This window comes from Lissotriton helveticus, chromosome 9 (genome assembly GCF_964261635.1).
Source record: "Lissotriton helveticus chromosome 9, aLisHel1.1, whole genome shotgun sequence".
In the NCBI taxonomy this organism is placed as follows: domain Eukaryota; kingdom Metazoa; phylum Chordata; class Amphibia; order Caudata; family Salamandridae; genus Lissotriton; species Lissotriton helveticus.
This window is the reverse complement of record NC_136070.1, coordinates 935,754,077-935,781,006: the sequence shown is the minus strand read 5'-3', so window position 1 is coordinate 935,781,006 and position 26,930 is coordinate 935,754,077. Positions and strand designations below refer to the sequence as shown.

General features: G+C 46.2%; 1 protein-coding gene across 2 annotated transcripts in view; it reads right to left on the bottom strand.

The window, feature by feature from the left end:
• LOC144782035 (protein ABHD14A-like) overlaps positions 1-26,930 on the bottom strand; it is a 98,830-nt gene that overhangs the window by 13,148 nt on the left and 58,752 nt on the right. For both annotated transcript variants that reach the window (XM_078661164.1, XM_078661165.1), the window contains 2 exons: positions 16,946-17,061; positions 16,150-16,385 (listed from right to left, as the gene is read on the bottom strand). In XM_078661164.1, coding sequence (XP_078517290.1) covers positions 16,150-16,385; positions 16,946-17,061 — 352 coding nt within the window. The remainder of the gene's footprint in view (positions 1-16,149; positions 16,386-16,945; positions 17,062-26,930) is intronic.

The following is a 26,930-nucleotide window of genomic DNA, read 5'->3' as shown; positions in this document are numbered from 1 at the left end:
TGCAACGGTACTTCTTGGGGGCATTATTGAACTTCACCGTCCCACTAAGAGGATTCCAACGAACCCCGCTGCAAGGGTGGGGCTACCTTTGACTTCAGAAGTCCCGGAGTTGGGCTCCTAATTGGTCCGTGGTGCCAGTGTTCTTCTGGGGGGGGTGGGCATTTTTGAACCTCAAAGGGGGTTTCCCACGCGCCAATGACTGAGTCTGGTCGTCACAGCTGCCCCACCGGAAAGTGGGAGTCTGCAACGTTGGTGGCCAATGTACTTAAGTGGGTGTCGTGCGTTTACTCTAATCTGGCGTATGCCTTATGCTGAGATGATTCTGCCCAATGTCATGCAACAGTGTCTGCATTCTATGTCCACTGTTGGGGTTTAAACCTAATGTCATGCAGGATGTGATCTATGCCATGATTTATCTTAATGTCTTTGATGCCACTGAGGTACTGGGGGTATGCCTAACGCCTTCCTGTGCTAATGCATTTATATGCCTAAGGATATTGCCCCTATGACTCATGATTTAGGTCTAATGTTACTACTGCTAATGAGATTATGCCCACAGGTTTCCACTCTGCCTACTGCTAATGTGGTGTTAACAGGGATACACCATTATGCTAATATGACTGGGCCCAATGTACTACCTGATAGGATTTATGCAAGTGATAATGCCTATTATGTTATCCCCCAGGATTGGTGCAGAACATGTTTTGTCAGGCCTACTGCTGCATTCATGCCTATTGGAATGCATCGGGTGCTATGCCACATGCTCACGGTTCAGGCCTAAGGTATTTAGGCTCCTGAAGAGGTCTAATGCTTGTGATGTTGACTAATGTTATGCCATGCTGGTTTTCCTTCCAGGCCTACGGCAAAGGTGATTGATGCTGAATACGGATGTTAGGGTGCATCATGTTTATGTCCAGGATGAAGTCCTTGGCGCATGTGTTCATGCCTCACGCTTAAGGTTTCTTTTCCCCTAAGGCTGCAATGCTGGTGTTCTGCGTACTATGCCTAACCAGATGTTTCTATTCCAGGCTACAGCAACGTTGATTTACGCCGGAAGTTATGCATAATGTGTTTTCTTGACTAATGCCTTTATGCTAATGTTTTTCCCTAATGCCTACGTGGCTGGTTTTATGTTTAGGCCTACCTCGATAAATGCCTAAAGCGATTTACGCCAAGTGCATGTCTTCTCTCCAGTAGGTACGGCCGGTGAGACATTATTGCCTGTGGACTTTCATTTATTCGTGGACTCATGAGGGTTCCGGCAGCGGCCCGATTGGCCCGGCCCTGTATATAGTACCTTTTGAATCAGTACCTAGTGCCGGCTGGCACAGTTTATTTGCAACTGTGATTACGTTCTGATGTGTTTATCCTACAATACACATACTGTTTTTCACCTAACCTGGTGTGGAGTCTCTTTTTGTAGTGTGCCTTGTGTGTCACCTGTGTGTGCTGCGTGTATGCTTTACACAATGTCCTGGAGTGCAGCCTACCCACTCTGCACCACGCTACCCCATTTCTAACAGGCATGGTTAACATTTGAGTATTACATGTTCTTACCCAGAAGGCAATGTCTCCCCCAAAAGATTGAGCATTATAGGGTGATGTTCAAGGGGAAACTGTTGGAGATAGTTTTCCTTCAATAGTGGCATACTGCACTTAACTTGGGAATGTAGCTTTCTGGAACAGTAGTGGAGCTAATGTCTGGAATAAAATGAAAGGTAACTTACACACACACACTTGGGCACTTTTACAGCCCATGCAGTATTAATACATGATATAATAATGTAGCAGATGCACTGCAAAAGCCAAGCTTTGGATTCTTGGTTATTGAGAACACGAGATAGACTGGCAATAGTTCCCTGGATATAAGAAATGTTTAACATGGCCTCCTACGAAAACATAATATAGCAACTGAATGACTAAATGGAAAAGTTTGCGGAGGTTTTAGTTATCATATGAAATGGAGGTCAAAATAGGAGATTGGTGGACTTTAGAGGAGGAAAGAGGGGCAGCATTCGAGCGGTACTACTAAGGAGGAAGATAGACTATTGGATAGATGTATCTTTAATGGATACACCTATTAGGTTATGGATGATTTGCACAAGCTGGTTCTATAGAGTCGGTAACAGATTTATTGCCCAGTGCATAATTTTACTGCTTCTGAACTGTCCTGTTTATGAGACTAGAATGTTTATGTTTTAAATCTATGGGTTATTTAGGAGATGGTAGGAAAGTGGGTATTCTGAGGAACATGAGGGGTAGAGGGGGAGGGAGAGAAGAAAATGAATTCAAAGATATATTATGTTTTTGCCTTTGCCTATGCTTTACATTGTATGACTAAACTTAAGTAGTGATGTAAAATGTTTATGATTCTAATTAAAAAAACAATTGTCAAGCTGCAAGATGACATGTCTCTATCTCAAGCAATTACTACAACAGCAAGGAATCTGGGATAGAGTGAAACCAGCAAACCAAACTATGATGTTCCAAACAAATGTATAATTTCTCCATTATACCATGTTTTTGAAGGATAACTGGGCATTACTCAGATACAAAAGGAAGTCATTTCAATTAGCATTTTTAATATTGTTATTGTCAAAGTGGATGATTTCCGTGCAACAGCCTAATTGTTGAAATACCATTGGTTCTGAAGAAGAATGCAAGATAGTCTGACAATTGTTTATGGTGGCCAACAGAAACCCAACTTTCTGGCATTGGGTGAAACCGATCTCCACGCACTGACTGTCAAACTAGGGGTTATGCAGTTGCTTCAAAATACATTTCTGCTACTTCCTGACATTCCTATGTGCAGGAGCATTTGAGGCTACGTGTGTTCTCGTAGGGTGGGTACCTGACTTAGAAGTTTAGGTTGGACTGTTTCTACTGTAGCTGAACCAAGGCGGATTTCCATATGGCTGGCCTCTGCCTAGACTGGCACAGGAGGTGAACAACCAACTGCATGCCAAGCGATCACCAATGGTTGAGATTAATTCAAGCATTCCTTCCGTCACAGTGTAGGATTATGGAAAAATGTTCAACAGTCTTGTCAACAATGGTTGAAGGGAGTGTCCCATTTTTACAGATATACAGGAAACACGATTAGGCACTTGACGTAAACGAATCACATAGGCTTCATTCTAAAAGTAAAGTATTTTAAACGGGAATATCTCCCATCTACTACAAAACTATTTCCTGTGACAAGGTTGAATGCAAAGATGTCCTTCAGGAATAGTCTTCATCCTGAAGCCAATAAACTGCCTTCGTTAAGACCTTTTCTTCTGCTGAATACTACTTCCTTTTCACAAATAACCCTGGAGACATTACCAGACTTAGGAAATTTTGTAAAAGCACCTCCTGATCCAAGGTAGTGCCAGAACAACTTCAAGTACCAGAAAGCTGTAGTCAGCATAGCCAGAAGCGGCACCGAAGGCAAGCCACTAGATCTACTAAAGGCCATTTCTCTGCATGTTCTACACCTTTAGAGAGAACTCAGTAGCTGCTGAGGATGAATGCAAATACAACAACTAGTCCTTAAACTAGAAACAACTTTCAGAACTGTGTTTACGAATGTGTGTAGTGATGCACACATGGGCACAAATGAAGAAAGAGGTTGGGCTAGGGGCGTGGCAGCACGCCCTGCTCTCTACTTGTTCCGCCTCAACAATGATGGAATTAAAACGTGTTTCTCTACTAAGCTTAGGAGTTGAGGTAGTCTTGACTATAGAGCACAGGTGTATGAAGGTCAAACAGCAGGGAAAGGAGTCAGTACAAAATTCACATCTCCCCCTGCAAGCAACCAAGCAAGTCAAGGCCATACATTCCAAGTCAAAGCACATAGTCAGAACCATGCTGGCAGCCTCAATATTGACAAGCACTATACCTGTGCTACCACCATCCTGAAACAGGCAGAACCTGCCCTTCAATGCCCCCCCATTTCTTGCTCTTCAGCACCAATGCAGACAGCCTGCTCTTTCCTTCACCTAATATTCACACTCATGTCTCCCGCTCTGATCATCTGCCACTTTGGTGCAGGCACCATCTGTACACTTATCCAAAGAAGCATCACTGCACCCCACACTGTCTTCAAACACGCACACAATGCCCCCCTCACAGAACCCAACACACTGTAGACATTCACACACACAATCTGCTTACACTTACCCCAGCATTTACTCATCCTAGGCCCCAAACTCTGCAACTCTCTGCCTCTTGAGATCAGATCCTGCACAAACATCATGAGCTTCAACAAACTCCTAAAAACGTGGCTATTTAAACAGGCATACTAGCAACACCTGAGTCTAACACCTTCAGAGCAGTGCCAAGAAACCAACCTGGTGTACGTACGCTATAAAAATAAAGTTTAACATAACATAACTTCCTCTACTCTCCCCAGATTCATGTGTCATCGATGCATTGATTCCCAGCACTCACCACTGGTCCTCCCTTGAATTCAAGAACTTGCAACACAGTGTGCCCAACCAGTGCACCATTTTTCGATCTTTAGCAATCGCATCCTGCATTCTCATATCAGCAGCTCTGGTACAGCACCTAGCTCTGGCTGCTCAACCAGACCCTCAGCATCAGAGATAGTAGTGGATAAGAGGGCATGACATTGACTGCGTGCATCTGCATTTGACTGTGCGTGTGTGCAGGCTGTCTTTCTGGTGGCTGCTTGCGTTTCATAAAGGGATGCACAACACATTATTTTCTCTTATCTGTGACCCTTTTGACCAGAATGTGTGTTTGTCCAGTCTTGTATGTGCATGCACTAGTCCTGCCATGTTTTCCCCAGCCTTGAATGTGCGTCTGCTCTGTTGTGCATGTCTATGCTACACTGTCTTTGTGTGTGTGCGACATGTGTGCCAGGGTGGGCAAGTGTCTGTTCAGGGTTTGGTAGCAGTGTATGTCTGGTGGGGGGGAAGTGTGTCAGAAGAATTTGTGTCTGGGTGTTATGTCCTTGCAGCGGTGCATGTCGTTTGTGTTTGAGAGGGTGACGCAGGCAGGGGTGGGAACAGTCAGGTTTGTGTGAGAGGTCTTTGCTGATGTCTGGTGGGGGGATTAAGTCTGGATTGGTGAGTGTGTAAGAGTCAGGAATACGCACATGGAGGGGAAGTTAAGTGATGGGTGGGTATGTGACTGTGTGAAGTGGATGGGTATGTATGTGTTGGACAGGTGTGTGGTGAGTGTACGATGTTTCCACAATTTGTGTGTTTTCATTGACCGCAGACGTGGGTAATCGTGGGTAGTCTTTAAATGGGCAAGGCCAATGCTTCTTTGATATACCATCTTTGAGGAAGGTATATCTATTGGTCAGGAATGGCACTGATGCAGTCTCCTAATAAAAGCCATGCTCTGAGGGGACCAAGGACAGCGATTCTTCTTTGCCTGGTTGGAAGCAAAGAGTTATTTTAATCCCCCATACTCAGTCTTTTGGTTCATGGCTGACAAGGAATCACAGGGCCAGAGAGGTGGTACAGACAAAAACGATACACATGTTTGTGGGCTTCGGACACCAACATAGCGGCTAGCACTCTTAAGGCCTCATAACACGTTCCGCAGATATAAATGCAAGGATTTCGCAAATGAAATATTTTGATTTGGTCTGTATTCCCTTTGCCTACATTCAGGAATTACAAGTTACTGCTCTCGAACACATAGACCCAGGCATACTAGTCACAATTCTGCCTGTTTTTCCCAGTACAAACAAACACAAAAACATCTGCACACATTTACTATCTGCTCAGAGCAGGTAATAGTGTGGCTGGCCTTCGCTCTCAGCCGTGGTGTGGAGCCTGGCTGGATGGCAGTGACGGTTTTTGTTCAGCTGAGTGGAGCCTGTTCTGTTCCCGCTATGCTGCTTTATGTGGCCGGCATATCTCAGGCACAGCAGCTGCCCACAGCTGCACTTGCAAGTCGGGCTCCGGTGTCTCCTGGTCCGGAATTTTTGGACCTGATAATTCTGGGACCAGAGACCCCCCCCCCCCCCGAGTCTGTTCCACAGAGGGGATTCATTAACCGCTGTTATCAACTTCCACATCAATGCTGCAACCAATCATTGACGCACGAAACAGAGTGGTGGTGCCAATCTTTTTGCCAGAACTTTCAAGGCAATTATTTTTGAAGTAACAGGCACGAATGAGTATTAGGGGTTAAAAAAAAAGCTTTGCTTACTTTGGTGACTATTAAACATTTGAAATGCAGCTTTATTTTTTTCATAGGCATACAAGGCAGTGCTACACTTTTCGGGCTCAAAAACAAAACGTGTTGTCGTATCTGAACAGGAGAAGCCAATGACAAAACATGTTTAGGAGATGAATGCCAAGGCATGCTTTTACAGTCACATGGATGTTCGATGTAATACATTTAAAAATATATATTTTCTCGTAATGGAATTTTACGCATTGCTGGTCACAGTGATGTACACTTTAAGCAAATATAGTAGTGGCCCCATGGGAATCCAGACTTGACGGATACTGGGCCCTTGTGTTTGGCTTCACTTTTGAGAAGCAGAAGCCTGTAGTATTTGGAAGCCCAAGGCATTTAAGTCAAGATTGCAAGATAGAGGCTGAAACATCGGTATCATAGCCAAGATATCCTGGACTCGTCACTCAGAAGGATAAACCCGAAATTGCACTGTGCCCAGATTGGCTCTGATGAAAGGGTGCGTTTGAGAGGGAGTCAGTTGTGACTTTGGCACGTTGATAGTGAACCCCAGTGAATGCAGGTGATTTGCCATAGTCTGGAGGTAGGAGATGACGGCCTGGGGTAAGCCCACCTTCAAGAACCAGTCGTCGAGATAGGGGCAGACTGAAACCCTGATCTCCGCCGATGAGCTGCAACCACCGCCATCCCCTTGGTGAACACCCGTAGGATCACTGGTTTGGCAGAAGGGGAGCACGTGCTTGTGGTCCACCGTAAACCACAGGTAGCGACGATGGGTAGGCAGGACAGGGATATGGAAATAGGCGTCCTTCAAGCCCAAGACTACCATCCAGTCTCCTGGGTCCAGGGCAGACAGAACCTGAGCAAGAGTGAGCATCTTGAACTTCTCTTTTCTGAGGTAGTAGTGGAGGGCTCAGAGGTCGAGAATAGGAGGAAGGCCTCTGTCCTTTTTGGGGGGCAGAAAATAGTGAGAATAGCAACCACAGCCTATTTCTGGCCCGGGAACGCACTCTATAGCTCCCTTGGCCAAGAGAGTCTTGACTTCCTCTCGAAGCAAAGCAAGGTGATCCTCTGTCAGCCGATCGTATGTTGGAGGCGTGGAGGGAGGGGAGGTCTCAAAGGGCAGGGAGTAGCCCCTTCAGACTATCTGCAAAACCCACCTGTTCGAGGTGATGTCTGCTAGTAGTGAAGGAGATGGCTTATCCTGCCACCAATTGGACGTCCATGATCTCGGAGAGTCGGACTAGGAAGTTAGGAGGCGGGTGGGGGCTTGTGGACTTACTTGACTTCTGGCAGCCCGACCCACCGGGTTGGAGCGTACCACGCCAACGGCAGCGCAGAGTTTGCATAACTTGTGCAGTCCTCTGTCTAGGGCAGGGCTGGCTCGTCTGGAAGCCCATTCCGTAGCCACCAAAGGAGCGAAATGCGGATGCAGGACGGGATAATAATGAGAGGCCCAAGGACTTGGCTGTAGCCCGCGACTCCTAGAAGTGCTTTAGCACCGCGCCCGCCCTGTCTCCGAAGAGACGAGAGCCATCAAAGTGCATGTCTATAAGGTTGGCTTGGACATCCACAAGTAAGCCAGATGTAATCAGCTCTGCCCTGCAAGTCTGTTGTGTCATGACCACAGCGTATGGTACACTTTGCTGCATCCCTCCCTTCTACAACACTTAGGAGAGGACAGCCCGGGACTCCTCTGGGACTTGTGGCAGCACTTGTGCAACCGTCTCCCATAACAATTGGAAGTAACCGCCCAAAAGGAATGCAGTGTTTACCAACCGCAATGCTAGGCTGGTGGAAGAGAAAATGTTCTTGCCAAAAAGATCCTGCCTTTTGTATTCCCTCTCCGGAGGTGCGGAAGGGAACACGCCACGGGAAGTAGAGGCTTGGACCACCAAGTTCTCAGGGGTCGGATGAGCAGAGAGGAAGGCAGGGTCCCCCGGTGCAGGGCGATGGAGGCAGGCTATGGCTCTATTCATAGGAGTCCCTGTGCTGGGCTTTGACCAGGTGTCCAGAACAAGGTTGGCCTCATTAAATGGCAGCAAGGGTTCTGAAGTAGAGACACCAGGCAGCAGGACCTTGGTCAAGACGTTGGTCTTGACTGCCACAGTAGGAAGCTGCTGGTCCAAGACCTACACAGCCCTACGCACCACTATAGCGAAGGAAGCCCTCTCCTCTGTATTAAGGTTAGGAGCAGAAAGCATGCTAGGCTCTGGGGATGTGGTCCAGGCCACTGGTCTCACCTAGTTCCGCGTACCAGTCCTTTTCCTCTATATAAGGCGGGTCTTCTAAGTGGTCCTGCTGCCCCTCCCGATCCTCATCCAATCCAACCCCTCAGACTAAGACTTAGGATACAACATGAAATCCAATGGCTCAGTCGTTGCTGGCCTCAGTGTCAGTGGACGCCCGGCCGGCTCCGTGTCGTCTGGAATCAGGATGGGGTCGGCGCTGCAGGTGGGCACCGGTGACGTCGAGGGCCTCGGCGTCGGATGCGGCATTGGGGAAGGTCGAATGTTACGGGAACAGATCTTAGGGGAGCCCTGCGCGCCAGAGCCGACGGTACGGAACTCAGAGGAGCTCCTTTTTCTGAGCTTGCGAGACCCGAAAATGCACCAGCAGAGTCAGGCCACCCAAATATGGCGCACATGATGTCATAAAACTCTTAACTGGGTGGGGTCGCTCCGGGCTCTGGAAAGGGATGGATACGCGGAGTCACCCAGGCGCCCGCTCCGTGGAGCGTGGCCTTGAACGCCAAGACTCCTTCATCTCGTTGAGCGACAGACAGGGCGAAGTCAAAGCACGCTTCGACTTCTTGTGCTTTTATGGTGGCTCTTACCTGACCCCTTCCAAGATTTTGAATGGGAGGATGAAGACTTGGATCCACTGGAATAGTGCTTGGACCGTCCTCTCGACCGAGACCTGGAATGAGATCTCTGAGGTGCCCGATGCCAGGCCGCAAGCAGCTTTAGGGACCGCTCCCTCAAAGCTATCTGCGCCATGGCCTTGCATGACTTTGGATTGTGGACACGCTCCAGGCACCAAAGACACTGGAGGTGGAGGTCCATAACCAACATGGCGCGGGTACAGGAGCCACACGGTTTGAACCCAGAGGTCTTCTTTGAGATCCTGCACACCGGAAAATTTTTACAAGAAGGTCTGTCAAAAAATGACAGGAGGTAAGCTCTCTTCGACAGATCTGCGCTGGCTGGCGCGGTAAGAAAAGAACTGACGTCAGTGTGCTGAGGTGGCCCTGTGGACGTCACAACAAACTCAATGTCATACAAGGTCACGCAGAGTCGACCGACGCAGGGGGCAGGGGTAGTGCTATGAAAAATCTTTTGGATGCAGCCTGATGTCTGAAAGTTCAAAGGTAAGGAATCTGCGGCTAGGTGTCTCCATCAGATCACAATGACAGGGAAAGGAAATTGATAATAGCAAGAATATGCATTTGGGGTTCCAATTTATATACTAATTACACTATAGCTCCACTTCCTGAAAATCAGAAGAAAATATTTGTTTCCTATTTTGAGTGCCGTATGCTGCAGATCCGAGGGCAAAGGGAATATTTACTTTTACCAGATTTTTGCTTATTAAATACAACTACAATTTAAATTAATTTTATTCTGTACTTAAAATGGAAATCCGGTATCAGATATAGCACCCTTATAGGAAGTATTGCATATTAACAAAAGTAGATGACAAAAAATGGAATACACCTTTTGTTGTAGTAAAATTAGAGGAACCAGCCTCAATGTAGGAAAGATGTTGCGATAAGGATGATTACAGCCTAAATAAAGTAAAGTCCACATTTGTAAAGCGCACAATCACCCGTAAGGGTCTCTAGGCGCTGGGGGCCGTCGGGAAGATTAAGCGAGCTATTGCCCAGAGTCACATGGTGCTGGGCTAACCTGCCGCCGGAGCCGGGGATCGAACCGTGGTCCCCAGATTCCAGCGTCAGTCGCCCTGGCCGCGGCGCCACACCTCTTCCACAACTAAATAATAATAATAAATGAACCAGGGTAGGGCGCCTAAACACAAAAATAAGTTATTGACATAGATTGCCTTAAAAATATTTGATTGTGCACCCTACACTTTCTCCTATTCAGGTTTATTGCAATTCACCAGGAATTTTGAGGTTTCAACTTTGACAGCAGTCATAACATGCAGATTCAGTATTTAACACCCAAATTCACAGGTTTTGCCTTTTTTCTAGGCTCTTTTTCCTGATGAATCACACCAAATTTAACCTGCTGGAATCTATTAGAGGATAGCGTCAAAGCTGTGATAATCGGTACACGGCAACCCTGCATTCTGATCCCTGTGCAAACTCGTATTTGGACAGGGAAAAGAATTAAGCCTGGAACTTCTAACCAGGGATTAAGGGGCCTATTTCGATGTCGGTCGGAAAGCCCCCGGCCTACAGTCGGAGGCTTTCCGACCGACATCTACGGTTTCACTTCCGACCGCCTAAATACAATTTAGGCAGTCAAAAGTCAGACCGGACGGTCATTCTGAACCGGCACGTAATCTCTATAGGACGGTGTTTCCGCCGTCGGGATTACGATGCCGGTTTCCAACAGGCTTTCCATGGCAGGTTTCCCAACATGGAAAGCCTGTCAGAAAGCGGACTTTGGGGGCCCCTAGCAGAGCTCTCTTCTCCCTGCGGCCTCCAGTTGGCGGCCGAGGGGAACCTATGTGCCCCCTGTTAATCCCTGCACGTGTGCAGGAATGAACAGAAACTCATTAATCTATGGGAGCTTGTGCAATGGCCAGTTTACGGTTGCAGCACAAGCTCCAATAGAGAAATGGGAGTATGCGACCGCACCATGTGCGGTCGCATTGTAATAAAGGTGTCAGACCGGAGGTCAGTCGGTTCCAACACCTTGGCGATGTTGGCCCGACGGGAGTCCGCCCAACATTGTAATGAGGCCCTAAGTGTTCTGGATCCCTTATTCTAATAAAAGTGATTTGTTGTGACATATACACACTTTTACGCATTTTGAAGGATGAGGGCCTCTAAATAAAAATGTACACATGATTACTTCTCTCACACCATTGTCCTCATGTTCTCTCTCTTTCACTTCCCGGATCGACTGGTTGCATGTGCTGGGAGCTTTTGTGTGTCACTCTATGATTGTTTTGGTTTCCTGTGCAGTCTCCTTTCCGAAGAAGTTGGAGACATTCTTCTTGAACTACTTGTATTTTAAGTGTGATGTTTTTAATTCATGTTTCATTCTTTACTCTACGTTTCCTTTTCCGCAATTTTGGTGATTACTGGGTTAGGGGTGCTTGGTGAGGCACATGCAGGTCAATGCCTGCTGTTTTTATCCTGCATGCTGGCTGTGGTGAGGCGGATGTTCTCAAACAGCCTGGTCATTGCTCATATTTGTAGCACATGCCTTCTGGTATGTTTGTCCCATGGTTATGGCTCAGTTAACTTCTGCTTCTACAAACACACTTTCATAGGCACAGTCAACATCATGGGAATCATCACAATCCTGGTGGATCTACAGATAGTTGATGTTTGGTGGTGTCCTCCTGCTCTTCATTGTCATAAGTAATGGTGCATTTGTCATTGCCCTCATATGGTCCTCTCTGCATGTTAAAACGCCAGAATGTCTTTATTCAACCATCCATTTTTAGGTCTCGCCTGATCCAGCGCGCATGCGCTGCGAGGCATTTAGTAAGGGCTTTTAAACTCCAAACACACGCTTGTGCGTGTGCTTTTTTTTAATCACTTGCTATTGGGCTTTGAATGCGTCTTTCTAAGAAAGATAGCACGCAATTGGCCCAAGGCGGGTGCATGTCCTGCCTTCTCTGTTCTCTGGCCTAGGGTGCTCCGGAGCGAGCATCAGTGCCATCTGTTTCCAATTATCGCGCCCGTTAATTGGAAACAGATGGCGGTCGTGCTGGCCCTGGTGCACTTTAAACGCGGCGCTTTCACTTTCGCTGTATCCATTTAGCATACTGCTCTGGGTTCATTGATAAACACCCCCTCGCTAAAATGTGTTCACAGGACAACTATTGTTGTTCCCGGTTGGTGAGGCTCGGCGACTCCTCCGGCACATTCCTTCCTCCTTGCTCCCAGGCTGCCTCGCTTCCTCCTCTGCCGGCTAGGAGGCCTCTCTCCCCCCACCGGCAGGCAGCAGTCCCTTCCTTCCAGTGTGTAATCCAGCCTGCCCCCTGTCTCATGTTTCCTAAGCCTCTTCTGAATGCAGCCGAGCCAGGTCGGTCTGTGGCACAGGAGCACCCCACTTTCTGTGTGAAATCCAGCACGACGGTCTCTCACAGACCCCTCCCCTCCGAGTCAGCCCTCTGTGTATACGAGCCAGCCCGGCTCTGTGGCTCACAGATCTCCTCTGTGGGTGTGTACAGCCCGGTCTCTGGTGCACAGAACCCTGCTGTGTGTAATCCAGCCCATCTCTCTCTCTCTCTCTCTCAAAGACCCCTCCCCTCCGAGCCAGCCCAGATCTGTGGGTCACAGATCAACCCCATTTGTGTATACAGCCCAGCCGGCTCTGTGGTGCACAGAACCCGGTTGTGTGTGATCCGGCCAGGCACTCTCTCACAGACCCCCTCCCCTTCGAGCCAGCCCTCTGTGTATTTGAATCTCTGGCTAGGTCACTCCTAGGGTGTGCACAGCCGAACCGGGCTCCCTGGCACATGGCTCCCTTCTCTCCCTGTGCAATGCAGCCCGGGGCCAGCTGTGAGCGTCTCTCTCACAGACCCCTCCCCTCCGAACCAGCCCGGCTCTGTGGGTCACAGATCACCCCAGTTTGCGTGTACTGCCCAGCCGGGCAAACAGTCTCTCTCACAGACCCCTCCCCTTCAAGCCTGCCCTCTGTGTATTTGAGCATACTTATATGGTCCCAAAGGTGAGACCTATTGGCTAAGTCAATGCTTGTTTTCATCATCCTGTGTTAAGATCTAAAAGATATTCAGTCTCAAAAACCTTTGCTTGGTCATTGTGAAATTTATTAAGCTGCCTTATGTGCTGCTGTCTGCCACCTCCATTTTGTTTCTAAACTGAGATTCAGTTTGCAGGATATCCAGAGACATATTTAACTCCTTTGAAATGGCTCACACGTGTGAAGTATTTTAACCCCTTTGAAAAAGCTTTTACATGTGAAGTATCTTTAACCTCTTTGTAATGGTGTAAACATGAAGTGAACTTTTCTTACGGTTTCTTTCATTTGACTTATGACCGAGAGCAATGTTTCCAGTGTCTGATAATAATGCTCTTTATTCCCAGGCTTTCCCAGCTTTTTCGTATTGAATTTTCTTTTGCTTTGATTTTCATGTTTTCAGGAAATGTTCAATTTTTTTGCAAGCAGTGTTTAATTTCTACAGGTGGATACGGGAGGCGGACACAGGCAATCACTTTTGGGAACCAGTACTTATTTTACCCCCTTAGATTTTGACCCAGAACAAGAGGGACAACAAAATAAAAGAAATAAAGAAGGAGGAATGGAAAAATAGGAAACTAGTGACAAAAGGTTAAAATAGGGATGTAAAAAAACTTACAAGAATTAAATAAAAAAAGTGGTGGAAAAAGTGGTCTAACTGAGACTCAAAACTAGGCAGTCTGCATACTGGCAACATCTGCATGTGGCATTGGGCTTCCAACTAGCATTGTGGGCTGCTTCGCTTCTTTTCATTTTACATATTTGTACTGTTCCTGAGATGGTCATCAGATTAGGGCAGTCATGTTGATGACAGGGGTTGAGTACAATGATTATTTGAGGCATTTGCATTTCAAATATTTTGTTTTAGTTTTTAGCAAGGAAGAACAGAGGAAGAGATGCTCCTTCTCTTAGCTGCATTAACACGTCTACTTCCCACAAAGTCATGCATCCTGCAATGCATACAGCACACTGGCACACACACAAGCACAGAAGAGACATTTCTTCAGACTCACACCTGCAAACACTGCATAGCTGTGCGCATATAGAAAGTGCACACACATTTGTACATCCCCAGAGTGCTTGCATATACACCACTAAATGAGCATACATACATAAACCCACGCCCTTGTACATGTCCAATTATAACTATAATTCCTGCAGGCACATGTGGACATACGAAATCCATGTATGTGAACACACACTCCCTTTATACCTTGCAGGCACACATCTTTCATCCACAAAAACACACAGAAAGCACAAGCATCCTGCAGACAGACAAACATTTATCCAAAACAGGGGCAAATGCACACACCGTCAGAAGGAACTAATAAAATAACCGAAAACAAACTCATCTTTCACATAAAACAATCATCCTTAACACAAACTGAGTTAACTCCAAGGCAGTTCGCAACTATTCGAAATAATAATCCACATAATAGCACCAGCTCATTACCAACCTCTTCTTCCCCATTCTCCTCCTGGTGGAATGAGGTCCCAAACAAAGGTCGAGAGGAACGCTTACACATAAATGAATGTTTAAACAACAAAGCATATGTTTTAGAGTTCGGCTGACAGGTTTCTCAGCCAACAGGAGAGATATCCCGTCCACCTTATTACAAGTGAATTATATCCCATGGCACTGGTAATAAGGCAAACAGGATATCAGTCACATAAATCAGATCCCAAGTCTTAAGGAAAAGATTCAGGATAGAACGACAAAGCAGAAAGAGAGAAAAAGTCTCCACATTTAAGCACTCATGTACGCGAAGGAGTGACCATCGCAACAGGAGCACCAGATCTTATTAATGCTCAAAATATGGGCTGAGCTTGCACTGTCAGATTGTGCGAATAATGTATTTAAAAGTACAAACGCAGGAAGATGGGGGTCCAAACTGGAAGTGGTTGGGGAGCAAATGTTGAGGCATTTAAAGTTACCCTCTTCGTTACTAAGAGCACATGTAGTTCTGCCAAATGGTGGGAGAATGGATCCTAGCACGTGTTCCAGTACGCGCCTCGCTGCTGTGTATTTAATTAATTGGAGTTGGGCCAGCATATATTTAAGGAAGACCCAGACAGACCATTTTGCCAAAATTGAAACAGGAAGAGAGGAAGGCACAGGTGACAGATTTGTGGCAGAAGGACAAAAACACTTTAGCGGTGAGCACTTGATCAAAAAGTATGCCCAGGTCATGAATAGCTCTTGAAGGGAGAGGCTCTACTAGACCATCAAAGCACACTATCAGTTGTCTGACCACAGAGGGGTGGGCGCTTCCTAATATCTGAACGTAGGTTTGTCACTGGTGAGCTTCAACAAACTGAGACTCCTCAAATGAGAAATGGGTGTGGGACATTAGGCAAGACAAATTTGAGATGCCAGAACTTCCAAGTCCAGGTGGATCGATAACTGATAGACGGGAACAGAGATTCGCAAGGCGAGATGAGAGCACCGTAGTACAATATTTAAGTAAATAATCTAACTAGGCATGGTCACTTCCATTAACCCTACTCCAGTCCATCACACACGTCTGCCATGCGAAGCAACATGGTGGAGATACAGTGTCAAACAAGAGCAAATGAGCATTGTTCTGCCGCCCACATTCAAATGTATCCACTTGCAACATCATCCCTATCATAGAAACTAACGGTAACTCAGACATTTCCAGAGACACAAGGAGCAAAACATTCCTATAGTCTGACATTCCAAGTGAAGGGAAGTGAAACACACCTGTGCACACATGGCAAAAGGCTTTGCAAAGCAGTCGCAAACTAGATTAATCGAACTAAAACTCGTTCTTCCTACCTCTTTGAATGTCTACTCTCTCCCAGGATGAATCTGGAAAAATATTTCCCACCATATAGCAGTCCCCAACTTTTTCCAACTTTTCAACCACTAAATGCCCTTGTTGGCCTCTGTTGTTCATTGGATATGACAGCAATTTAATATCACACATGAATGAATTAATAAAATGGTAGCTCTACCAAAAATACACACTACATTAGCTCATCTTGGGGTTCAAAGAAAATTCACTCCCCCTTCTCCCCTCTTTTAATTATGCTCTTTCAGGGGTGACAGATTACTCACCTGTACCCTTTGATACTGCTCTGCACTGTAGCTTTTGGTGCCCACAGGGGCAATTGGTATGAATCCCCTGAGGTGCTCTCCATGCTGCAGGACAAGGGGCAGGGAGAAGAGGCCACTCATTGAAGGGCTGATCACGATAGGGTCCTTCAGACCCAGGGTCTCAATGATGCGCAGCATATAATCAAGTCGGCCCTGATCCGATGCCTTCGCCTTCGACTCCAGGGACATCCCATAACCTAACAATAGAAAGGAACATATTAACATGGTTCAGGCACTAGACAAGCTAAAATGCAACCATAAGCAGCCACGGACCAGATGAGACATCACAACTGCTACCCAAATTGGTCTTTCGGAATAGTCAGAAATAAACCACTCCTATACAGAATTTACATTCCTCAACCCCCATTTTTAAAAAAAGACGCATCTAACAAACTGATCTACATTTTTTTTAAAAAGCCACATACATGAAAAGATGGACCAGACACTTTGCACACTGGGTTGATGCTGCAGAATCACACATGATGACTGACAGTATCAAGGCTAGGGTCCTTTAACACGAGCGAATTGAGTGATAATGGTGATTTTGGAAGCTAGGCTTGGAAGGACACGAAACAATGCTGCTATGGGGGCACACAAGAATGACAATCAGGGAAAACAGAACTAGAGGAAGCCTGATTATGCAACTATGGGGACGAAGATGTAGATCTGCAAACTCAATGATTAGTGGCTTTAACTCTGTTCTCCTTTTTGACATGTCTTTGCACTCAGGCATAAAGTTAATATTTTATGAGCCTACCTGGTAAGTCAAGAGCAACCGCCCTATGTCCATGCTCAGCGAGCAGGGTCAGTGTGCCCAAATCCTGCCATGTCTTGGAAGTGAACGACTGTCCATGAAGAAGCAGAATATCAAACCTGCAAGAAAACACATGAGTTAGAAAACTCTCACAAATGAGAACAGTGCAAAGGAGAAACTATCACAATATCCAGTGCTGTGCTTAAGAGTCACGCTAAGGGACAGAAAAGTGTCAAGTCCTAAAGTTTACAACACATATTTTTTACTTCTTTCCTTGTGCCCCAGATGTCTCTGGAGCACTGTATCAAGTTTAGGAAGACTCCCTCCATCATCATTTCAGGTCCACGGCAAAATGGCTTGTTATAAATAGTTAGAGCTGCTGTATAGGAATCCCAAAAATTAACTTGGCTGGGTGTTTTTCACTCCAGACACAGAGAAGAAGCTTCACAACAGAGGGCAGAATTGTCTAGTTGCAAATGGTCAATTTTCTGGGCAGTTTTCCGTCTCTAGTACCGTATGCACCCTGCACTCCAAGAGAGAATTTCTGCAAGTCAAGCAGACTTAATATATATATGCCTGTACTTCTTTGTCCTTGTTTGTCAACAGATAGTTTATTCAAGTCTAATAGTACTATCTGGTTCCAGAAATTCAAGCCAAAAGCTGGGGACTAATACTTCTGGCCTGATTTCGATCTTGGCGAATGGGTTACTCCGTCATAACGGTGACGGATATACCGTCCGTTAAAATATATATCCCATTATACCATATGGGATTTATACTCGGCAGATAGATTACTCTGTCACAACGGTGACGGATATCCTATCACCAAGACCGAAACCAGGTCCTTCGACAGAGTGGAATCATTCAGAGCACAAAGTTAGGATTTTTTCTGTTCCTGTTTCACGGCTAACTGCAAACACAATCCCAGAATCGATTTCACAACAAAAATCCAGGATGTCTGAAGTCTGAACCATTTCTATAACCCTGGTCCTCTCTCCAAACTACTCTTCCAAATGGTCAGCCCAGTTCCTCTTAACAAGAATTAGAGAACATCCAAAACTCTCATGTAACATCTGCCTTTCTTTTCCTACTGTGAGCAGATCCACTATTCTGAGGATGAGCCCTTTTTGAAAAGGGATTTTGTACTCTGCCTTCCCTTATACAGGTAAATGTGATATGGGTATAGGGAGCAAGATTTTCTTCCTCCATTTGTTTGAGACGGTCTTTGAAGACAAACAGGGGTCCACTGAAACGTGGGGGTGAAAAGGGACAATGATATATGACGCCAGGTTTATTCAAAGATAGAATTGGGAATATCCCTTTCTAACACAACTACTAAACTTCAAAGAAGCACTATAACAAACTATAAAATACGGACAAGTAGTGGAGATAGCCAAAATGTTTTATTATTCTTAATGTTGCATACTTCTATACCCTACATACTGAAAATCTGCAGTACGTAAACATCAAAAATAAGAGTGTAGGAATACAACAACAATATGAGATTACTCCTTTTGTTTTTCAGTAGAGTGAGGATGTATTTCCCTCTTTACGTGTATTATAGATACCTATTATGGTTGACTCTTAGTAGCAAACAACTTAAAATTGCTTGTGACTTTTAGCACTACATCAAAAACCCAAATGACATGACAAAAGGGGTTGTGGTCTTAAGGAATGTCTGGTACCATTTCCCCTCACTTCTGTCTGGCCTCAGCAAAGAGGTAGACTGTTTGCATAGCAGTGGTGACCGCCCGGACTTGCTCCTGAACGGTCGCTCCCTCCCTCACTCCCTGGTCTCACGCACTGTGGGTGCTGCTGGTCGCATTTGGTATCGTTATTAGCGCTGTGTGTCATGTAATTGCGCTGTGTATGCCTTGCATCGTAGCTCGTTTTTGAGAGCTTTAAGCTGACCTGGATTTGCCTTTGGCGCCGCTCGCTCCGCTCTGCATTGCAGCGCGACATTTGCTGTGGCTCTCTGTGCTTGCTGGCGCTTTGATTGTACAGTAGGCACTTTGGTCCATCTGCTGCCCCTGCCTCACTTTCACTCTGACCCTCCATTTTGTTTGTATTGCAGTTCCCAGGCCCGCCCCTCCTCCCCGCTACCGCCTCCCAGCTGCTGCCCCTCCAACCCACGAATAGAGGGCTCACCACCTCCTCTGACCCACTGTGACCGCCCGGACTTGCTCCTGAACGGTCGCTCCCTCCCTCACTCCCTGGTCTCACGCACTGTGGGTGCTGCTGGTCGCATTTGGTATCGTTATTAGCGCTGTGTGTCTCATGTAATTGCGCTGTGTATGCCTTGCATCGTAGCTCGTTTTTGAGAGCTTTAAGCTGACCTGGATTTGCCTTTGGCGCCGCTCGCTCCGCTCTGCATTGCAGCGCGACATTTGCTGTGGCTCTCTGTGCTTGCTGGCGCTTTGATTGTACAGTAGGCACTTTGGTCCATCTGCTGCCCCTGCCTCACTTTCACTCTGACCCTCCATTTTGTTTGTATTGCAGTTCCCAGGCCCGCCCCTCCTCCCCGCTACCGCCTCCCAGCTGCTGCCCCTCCCACGCTCCGCCCCCCACTTTCCATGTTAGACAGATGTCCCAACGCGTAGCGTCCACGCGCTGCGGCCGCGCCGAAGGTGCGCCAAAGGTAAGCCCGTCTACGCCCGTCCGTGCCTGGACCGCGCCCAGAGCCAGACCCCCTGGTCCTCGCTTCACCCATCCTCCCCGCATTACATACAACACCTCCTCCCTCTTTGCACTCAACCCCGGCCGACACACCAACTGCGCCCAAGCAGCACCAGGACACACCCATGGACCCTTCACCTGCCACTCCTGCAAATTTACCTGCATCACATCCCAAACCAAACCCACAAACACCAAACAGAGTGCCAACACCAACCACCTAAAATGCATCCTTCTCAACACCCGCTCGGTTCACAAACACGCTATCGACCTTTGGAATCTACTCGACACCATTTCTCCAGACGTCGCCTTCCTAACAGAAACTTGGATGAACGCCTCCTCAGCCCCAGACATCACCATAGCCATCCCGGACGGCTACAAGATCATCCGTAAGGACCGCCCCATCCAAACAGGAGGAGGCTTCGCCATCGTCCACAAGAACACCATCCGCGTCTCAACCAGCTCAGATGACAACCTCGCTATCGCCGAACACCTTCACTTCCAGATCCACACCGACCCCAAGACAACACTTAGGGGCACCCTCCTCTACAGTCCACCAGGACCCCGTACAAAATTCAGCGAAGACATCACTGACTTTATCTCTCCTCACGCCCTCCCTTCGGAAGAATACATTCTACTGGGAGACCTCAATTTCCATCTGGAAAAGAACAACGACAGTAACACCACCACCCTTCTGGACAATCTCGCCAATCTCGGACTCAGACAACTTGTTAACACCCCCACACACTATGCAGGACACACACTCGACCCTATCTTCACTTCCAGCAAGCATATCTCCTTCACTCATACCACACCCCTCCACTGGACGGACCACAGCTGCATCCACTTTATTTACAATAAGACCTCGACCGACAGCCACCCTCAACCAACTCTGCGAAGAAATTGGAACAAAATCACCATCGACCAGATCTCAACATCGCTTCTTCAAAAAACCCCTGCCTATTCAACGAACCCTAACCAAGCCGCCATCAACCTCACACAATGGTTAACCCAAACCGCCGACAAATTAGCACCCTTGAAAAAACATCAAACCAAGCAAGGTAGCAAGAACGCCCCCTGGTTCAACGATGACCTTAAGAAATCCAAGAAGCTCTGTCGTTCCCTTGAGAAAACTTGGAAAACAGACCCAAACACTATCACCCAAGCCGCCTTCAAAAACACCACCCGCAAACACCACCAACTAATCCAGACAGCCAAGAAATCAGCGCTCAAAGACCGACTAGACAACAACGCCCACAACAGCAAGGAACTTTTCAACATCATCAAAGAATTCACCAACCCCACCGCCAGCTCTAACGACATCACCCCCTCTCAAGTCCTCTGCGACTCCCTTGCCTCATTCTTTCATGACAAAATCGCCGACATCCATAACAGCTTCGACAACACACCTGTAAACCAATCCACCCCACTCACCTCCGAACAGTCACCCCCTCCGAATATCCTTCTCGAATGGAACCCAATCAACACAGAAGAGACCACTCGCCTGATGAACTCCATCCACTCAGGATCCCCTACTGACCCATGTCCCCATCACATCTTCAACAAAGCAGACTCCATTATCGCACCCCATCTCCGAGATGTCATCAACTACTCCCTCAACTCCGCCACCTTCCCGGAAAGCTGGAAACACGCCGAACTTAGCGCCCTTCTGAAGAAACCCACAGCTGACCCCACCGAACTCAAAAACTACCGCCCCATCTCGCTCCTTCCATTCCCTGCCAAAGTCATTGAGAAAGCCATCAACAATCAGCTCGCCACCTTCCTCGAAACCAACAAATCACTCGACTCTTCACAGTCTGGCTTCCGAGCCAAACACAGCACCGAGACCGCCCTCATCGCAGCAACAGACGACATTCGAATACTACTGGACAACGGAGACACAGTCGCCCTTATCCTCCTTGACCTCTCCGCAGCCTTCGACACAGTCTGCCATAGCACCCTGATACAACGCCTCAGAAACATCGGAATTCAAGGAAAAGCATTGGACTGGATCATTTCGTTCCTCGCCGGAAGAACTCAGAGGGTCCGCCTCCCCCCTTTTAAGTCAGAGGCCACCGAAGTCATCTGCGGCGTCCCGCAAGGATCATCACTCAGCCCCACCCTCTTCAACGTCTACATGAGCCCCCCTCGCAACCATCGCACGTCAACACAACCTCAACATCATCTCCTACGCTGATGACACTCAGCTGATCCTCTCACTCACCAAAGACCCAACCACCGCCAAAACCAACCTACACGAAGGGATGAAAGAAGTATCCGAGTGGATGAAGCACAGCCGTCTGAAACTGAACTCGGATAAAACGGAAGTCCTCATCTTAGGCTCATCCCCTTCCGCCTGGGACGACTCTTGGTGGCCAACGGCCCTAGGAAAAGCCCCCATACCGACGAACCACGCACGGAACCTGGGCATCATCCTGGACTCCTCACTCTCGATGACCAGACAAGTCAACGCCGTCTCATCTTCATGCTTCAACATCCTACGCATGCTCAAAAAAACATTTCACTGGATCCCCACCGAAACAAGAAAAACGGTCACCCACGCTCTGGTTACAAGCCGTCTGGACTACGGAAACACCCTTTACGCCGGTTCCACCGCGAAACTACAGAAAAAACTCCAACGCATCCAAAATGCTTCAGCCAGACTCATACTAGACATCCCCCGTACAGACCACATTTCCGCTCACCTGAAAGACCTTCACTGGCTCCCCGTCAACAAGAGAATAACGTTCCGTCTCCTCACCCACGCACACAAAGCCCTATACGAACTTGGACCTGATTGTCTCAACACGCGCCTTTCCTTTTACACCCCCACCCGCCAGCTGCGTTCGTCCAACCAAGCACTCGCCGCTGTCCCGCGCATCCACAAAGCCACCATGGGAGGAAGATCCTTCTCCTACTTAGCGGCCAAGACCTGGAATTCCCTTCCCATCCACCTCCGCCTTACTCAAAACCACCTAGCCTTCAGAAAACAACTTAAAACATGGATATTCGATAAGTAAACCTCCCCCCCTTCCTCAAGCGCCTTGAGACCCTATGGGTATGTAGTGCGCTATATAAATTCTGACTTGACTTGACTTGACTTGGTGTGGAAATCCATCACTGGTAAAGAATGAAAGCTGGGACACCCCTGCTTTCATCGGTGTAGACACTGGAGAGAGAAGAGAGGCTCATTAGGCTTCTTGCTGCACATGTCTGGTAGTTTTGCAAATAACCCAGTCATAAACATAGCGCTCGTTTTTTCAGATCTTACTTACGAACAGTTTTATGCTGTTTGCTGTCAAAAGACCTCTAGTGGACCAGACTAAAACCTTCAATGGGCTCAGAGCCAGCCCTCTGCTTTCCACGGATTGACTTTATCACACATATTTGCTTACTTCTTAGTCAATGGCTTCTTGTGCTTGTCCATCCTTTTAACTGGATGGCGTGTTTAGCACTCTATAAGACTGCATGTGTTTTCTTGCTTGTTGCTGTGTGTGCCCCCGCTCTGTGCGGGCTATTCCTCCTCCACCTCCCCTCAGCTCATCCAATGCTTGCTTCCCTATCAATTTTCTTGCGTTTCATATATTCCACCCGGCTCAAGCTCCTCCACTGATGCCTTGCACACTCCCAACTGCTTTCCCCCCACATTTTCCTTTTTTGGTGGAGAGAGTACTAGCTGCCATTTGCTTCTAGCCCACATTGTTTTTCAAAAGCGCTTTTGCCCACCTTCAAATATTATTTTAAAAAAAAATGTATTACCTATCCCTGCAAGTGGCATCCACCATCCTGGAGAGGTAAGTAAAAAATAATTAAAATGGCAGCCTCATCATGCTGTATGTGCCTGTATGCCTGGTTAGGCATACACGGGCATACATCATCATATCACGCTCGGCCACCATACTGTCATGAAGTGTACGTTTGTGTACACACGTCATTGTGCTCATCAGACAGTAGAAATTTATGGCAACATTCCTTTTTCAGGCTATTAGTCATTACAGGAAAGGCAGAACGTCTCAGCATTTTTCTAGGCACTGTGAGCTATAGCAATTTCAATTTGACTTACATGAAACTGATTTGAGTATCTTTTTGCAACAAATATATAATTGCTTTTTGTTGCATTTAATTTTACAGTATAGAGTTGTTTTTTTCGTCATATGTGCAAACATGCTCTTTCTGATGAAAGAGCAAGACACCAAGAATTGGAGGGAAGGTTGATGGTGTCGCTAGATTATAACCAATAAAATATCCTCCATCGTATATTGAAACGATATTACAAGTGCCTTCTTTGTTCCATGACCTTATAAAGGAACACTTCCGGTGTTCTCCTTCCTCTACATGCACAGGGAACTCTTCAGTGACCTGTAATATCATTATGATGTCAACAGGGGCTTCTATATCCTATATATTATTACTTGAAGCACAGATGTCCACAATACACAAAAAAAGGAAGATCTGCAAGAGAAAGCAAGTCATTTCATTTCAAAGCACTTTATTCGGTTTACTGGTGTAAAACCATAAAAGTTCATAACACAAAATACAGTTCTAGCATAAAGTTAAAATACACAATACATGTTACCCAAGTTAAAACAGTGAGGTGGTTTATACTTCTACGGTTAGAAGGGCGACAGGTGAAGATACCAGAAAATGCTAAAACACTTTAAAAATCCAAACTCTTTCTGTACGTCATTGAACATTTCAAGAAACCGGCCACAAATGGTATACAATCAGGTTTGAGCAATTGCAAGTAATATAAGGCGGGACGAGCTTGCACGAAGTTTAACTTTTTTTAAATGGATTTTAAATAAAAAGCCCTTGGGACTTCATAATATTTACAGAAAAACGTGAAGTGCAGCCGATCCTGAGGAGACAAATTGTCGCAGCCACAGGGTGCTAACACTATCCCTTTATGGCAAGTCACCAAAAAAGCTGCTTGTGACAAAAGTTCAGGAGAAATACTTGCAGTATAAATCATATGTCCAAGAGAAACAGTTCCAATGTGAGATATGAGCTGAAGTGTAACCCCTTTGCTCAACATGAGATTTGTTCCTAGGAGAAAACAAATGCAATCGTAGACTTACTTGTAAGAAACGGTTGAAAATAAAGGTGTACCAAGCATAAGATTTTAGCATTCTGAGAATATTGGTGAATATCCAAAGATCTGTCAACTATTCAGGTAAAGCTGCGTATGCATCCACGAAGGTTTTTTTGTTTTTTTTAAATTACTTGGCTTTTAAAACTGTTGAGCACACTTTGTGAAGGCAATTGCATTGTTCTTTGTTGCCTGTAATCTAAACTTCACAGCTACATGACATATACCAATAAGTAAAGTGTTATTTTCTTAACTAAAATGAGTAGTCCTCACCAGTATTTACTTGCACAAGCATCCACTAATTAACTTCCTAGAGGTAAATAAAAATAATGTAAGCTGAAACCTAATATCTGAATTTTGACAAACATGGTCCGAATCTAGATTAGGAACAAAATGTAAATTCCCCTTTCTGAAATACCAATATTGCACACTAAAGACAACTTGTTGTATATTAAACAAAACATATGATTACTTCACTCAAAAGAAACATCTGCAATATCAGACATTCCCAAAAGAACCCCCAGTGGCTCTATAACATTTCTTTTTCGTTTTTAATGACTATTAGATTTGACACAGAAAAACATTTTGCCAGCACAAACCAATGCATCTTAGTCGAGAAAGATTAAAGCCATATTATTGTTAGTCAGTAGAACTATACACAGCGGAAGGGGATAATTGAAGTGAGGAATCTCAGCAGTTTTAGATTCGACTATTCAACAATAAACAGCAACATATAAATCAGGCCTCTAGCCAATCCAGGAGGATCCGCTCAATACTTTCTGATCTAAAACGTCTTCTGAAAAACACACTGCTACAGGTTTGACCAGAGAAAACATGGATATTTTCTCACCCATTCGCAACTCCGCCACTTGGGAACATTTGGAAAAAAGCAGCAACTCGGAGGTTCATAAAGTGAACCTCTTTCTTTTTTTACTGTAAGTCATAGCTTTCAGAACCAGTGTTCTTCCTCTCAATAGTCTTGAAAATCATCTTCTACACTGTCAGCTGTATATCGACATCATAACCACATCATGTGCTTGCTAATCCAGTTCTTAGGAAGGGGGAATCATAAAAACCTTATCAATGTTTTGCACAGTTACTAGGGCTCCACCTTGCCTGTCCTCCAGCTGAAGGTAGGATAGATTCCCTCAGCGTGGAGCACATGAGGGGAATCACACCCACTCTGTGTCGGGTGGAATGGACTCCACTCCTGCCTCAGACCTGCCCGCAGGTCCGTGAAGGACTAGAGTGTTCCAGAGTGGCTCCCGGATCTGATATGGGATTCTCCTGTAGCCACTACGCCGCAACAAACTGCAGAGCAGAAATCTCAACCCAAAGTCACCATCTTGTAGTTGTTTCAGGCAAGAAAGTCTGTGGCACTGTTCATCAACTGTAGGCATCATCATCATCATCAATTGGCCCAGGCCTACTAATGCCTCTTCATCTTCTTTGGGCCCTGCAGGGCAGACTCACTGTCGGAGAACAAGGAATAAGCCATAAGCAGCACAGAACTCTAATCAAAGCGCCATTTTGGAGCTTACATGGCCATGCTGACAACAAATGTTCTGCCCTGAAAGGCCCTCTACTGCATCTAAACTCTATATTTTAGTCTGTGTGTGAACTCCACCTAACAATCCCTGCCACAGAATTCCTTTTGAGCTCTCCTCGTACAGCACAGGAAGCTACCAGCATTGAAATGAATGAATTAAAATGAGGATACTGCTAGGAATTTTACAGTCTGAAAACTCATAAATCACAGACCTGGTAGCCTCTTGTCACCATATGTTCAAAGACGGTGACACCTTCTGCCCTTATATAAAGAATAATTGTGGAATTTATAAGAGACTGTAACTGAAATTCTTCATTCCCAATGGCTGTACATTCTTGGACCAAGTGTCTAACTGGGGAGGTGGATGTAAAAAATACAAGGGGGTGATTTTGCAGTGGGTGGGAGAAGGAAGATTTCAGCACAATTAATGTACCAGTCACATTAGAAATCGGGAGCAAACACGAAAAAACATACATACAATATAGTGAATTATGAGCTCAAATATCAGCACTGATCATACTAAAAGATTACATTTTACAAGTATGAAGATGACCATAATCAGGAAAGAAAGACATGCAGAAATACGAAGTCTCGTGGGTGAACCTGAAGATTTGCTGGAGATGAAAAAGAACAATGGTATCATGAAGCCCAGGAGGAACTAGAAACCAAGGAGGAGA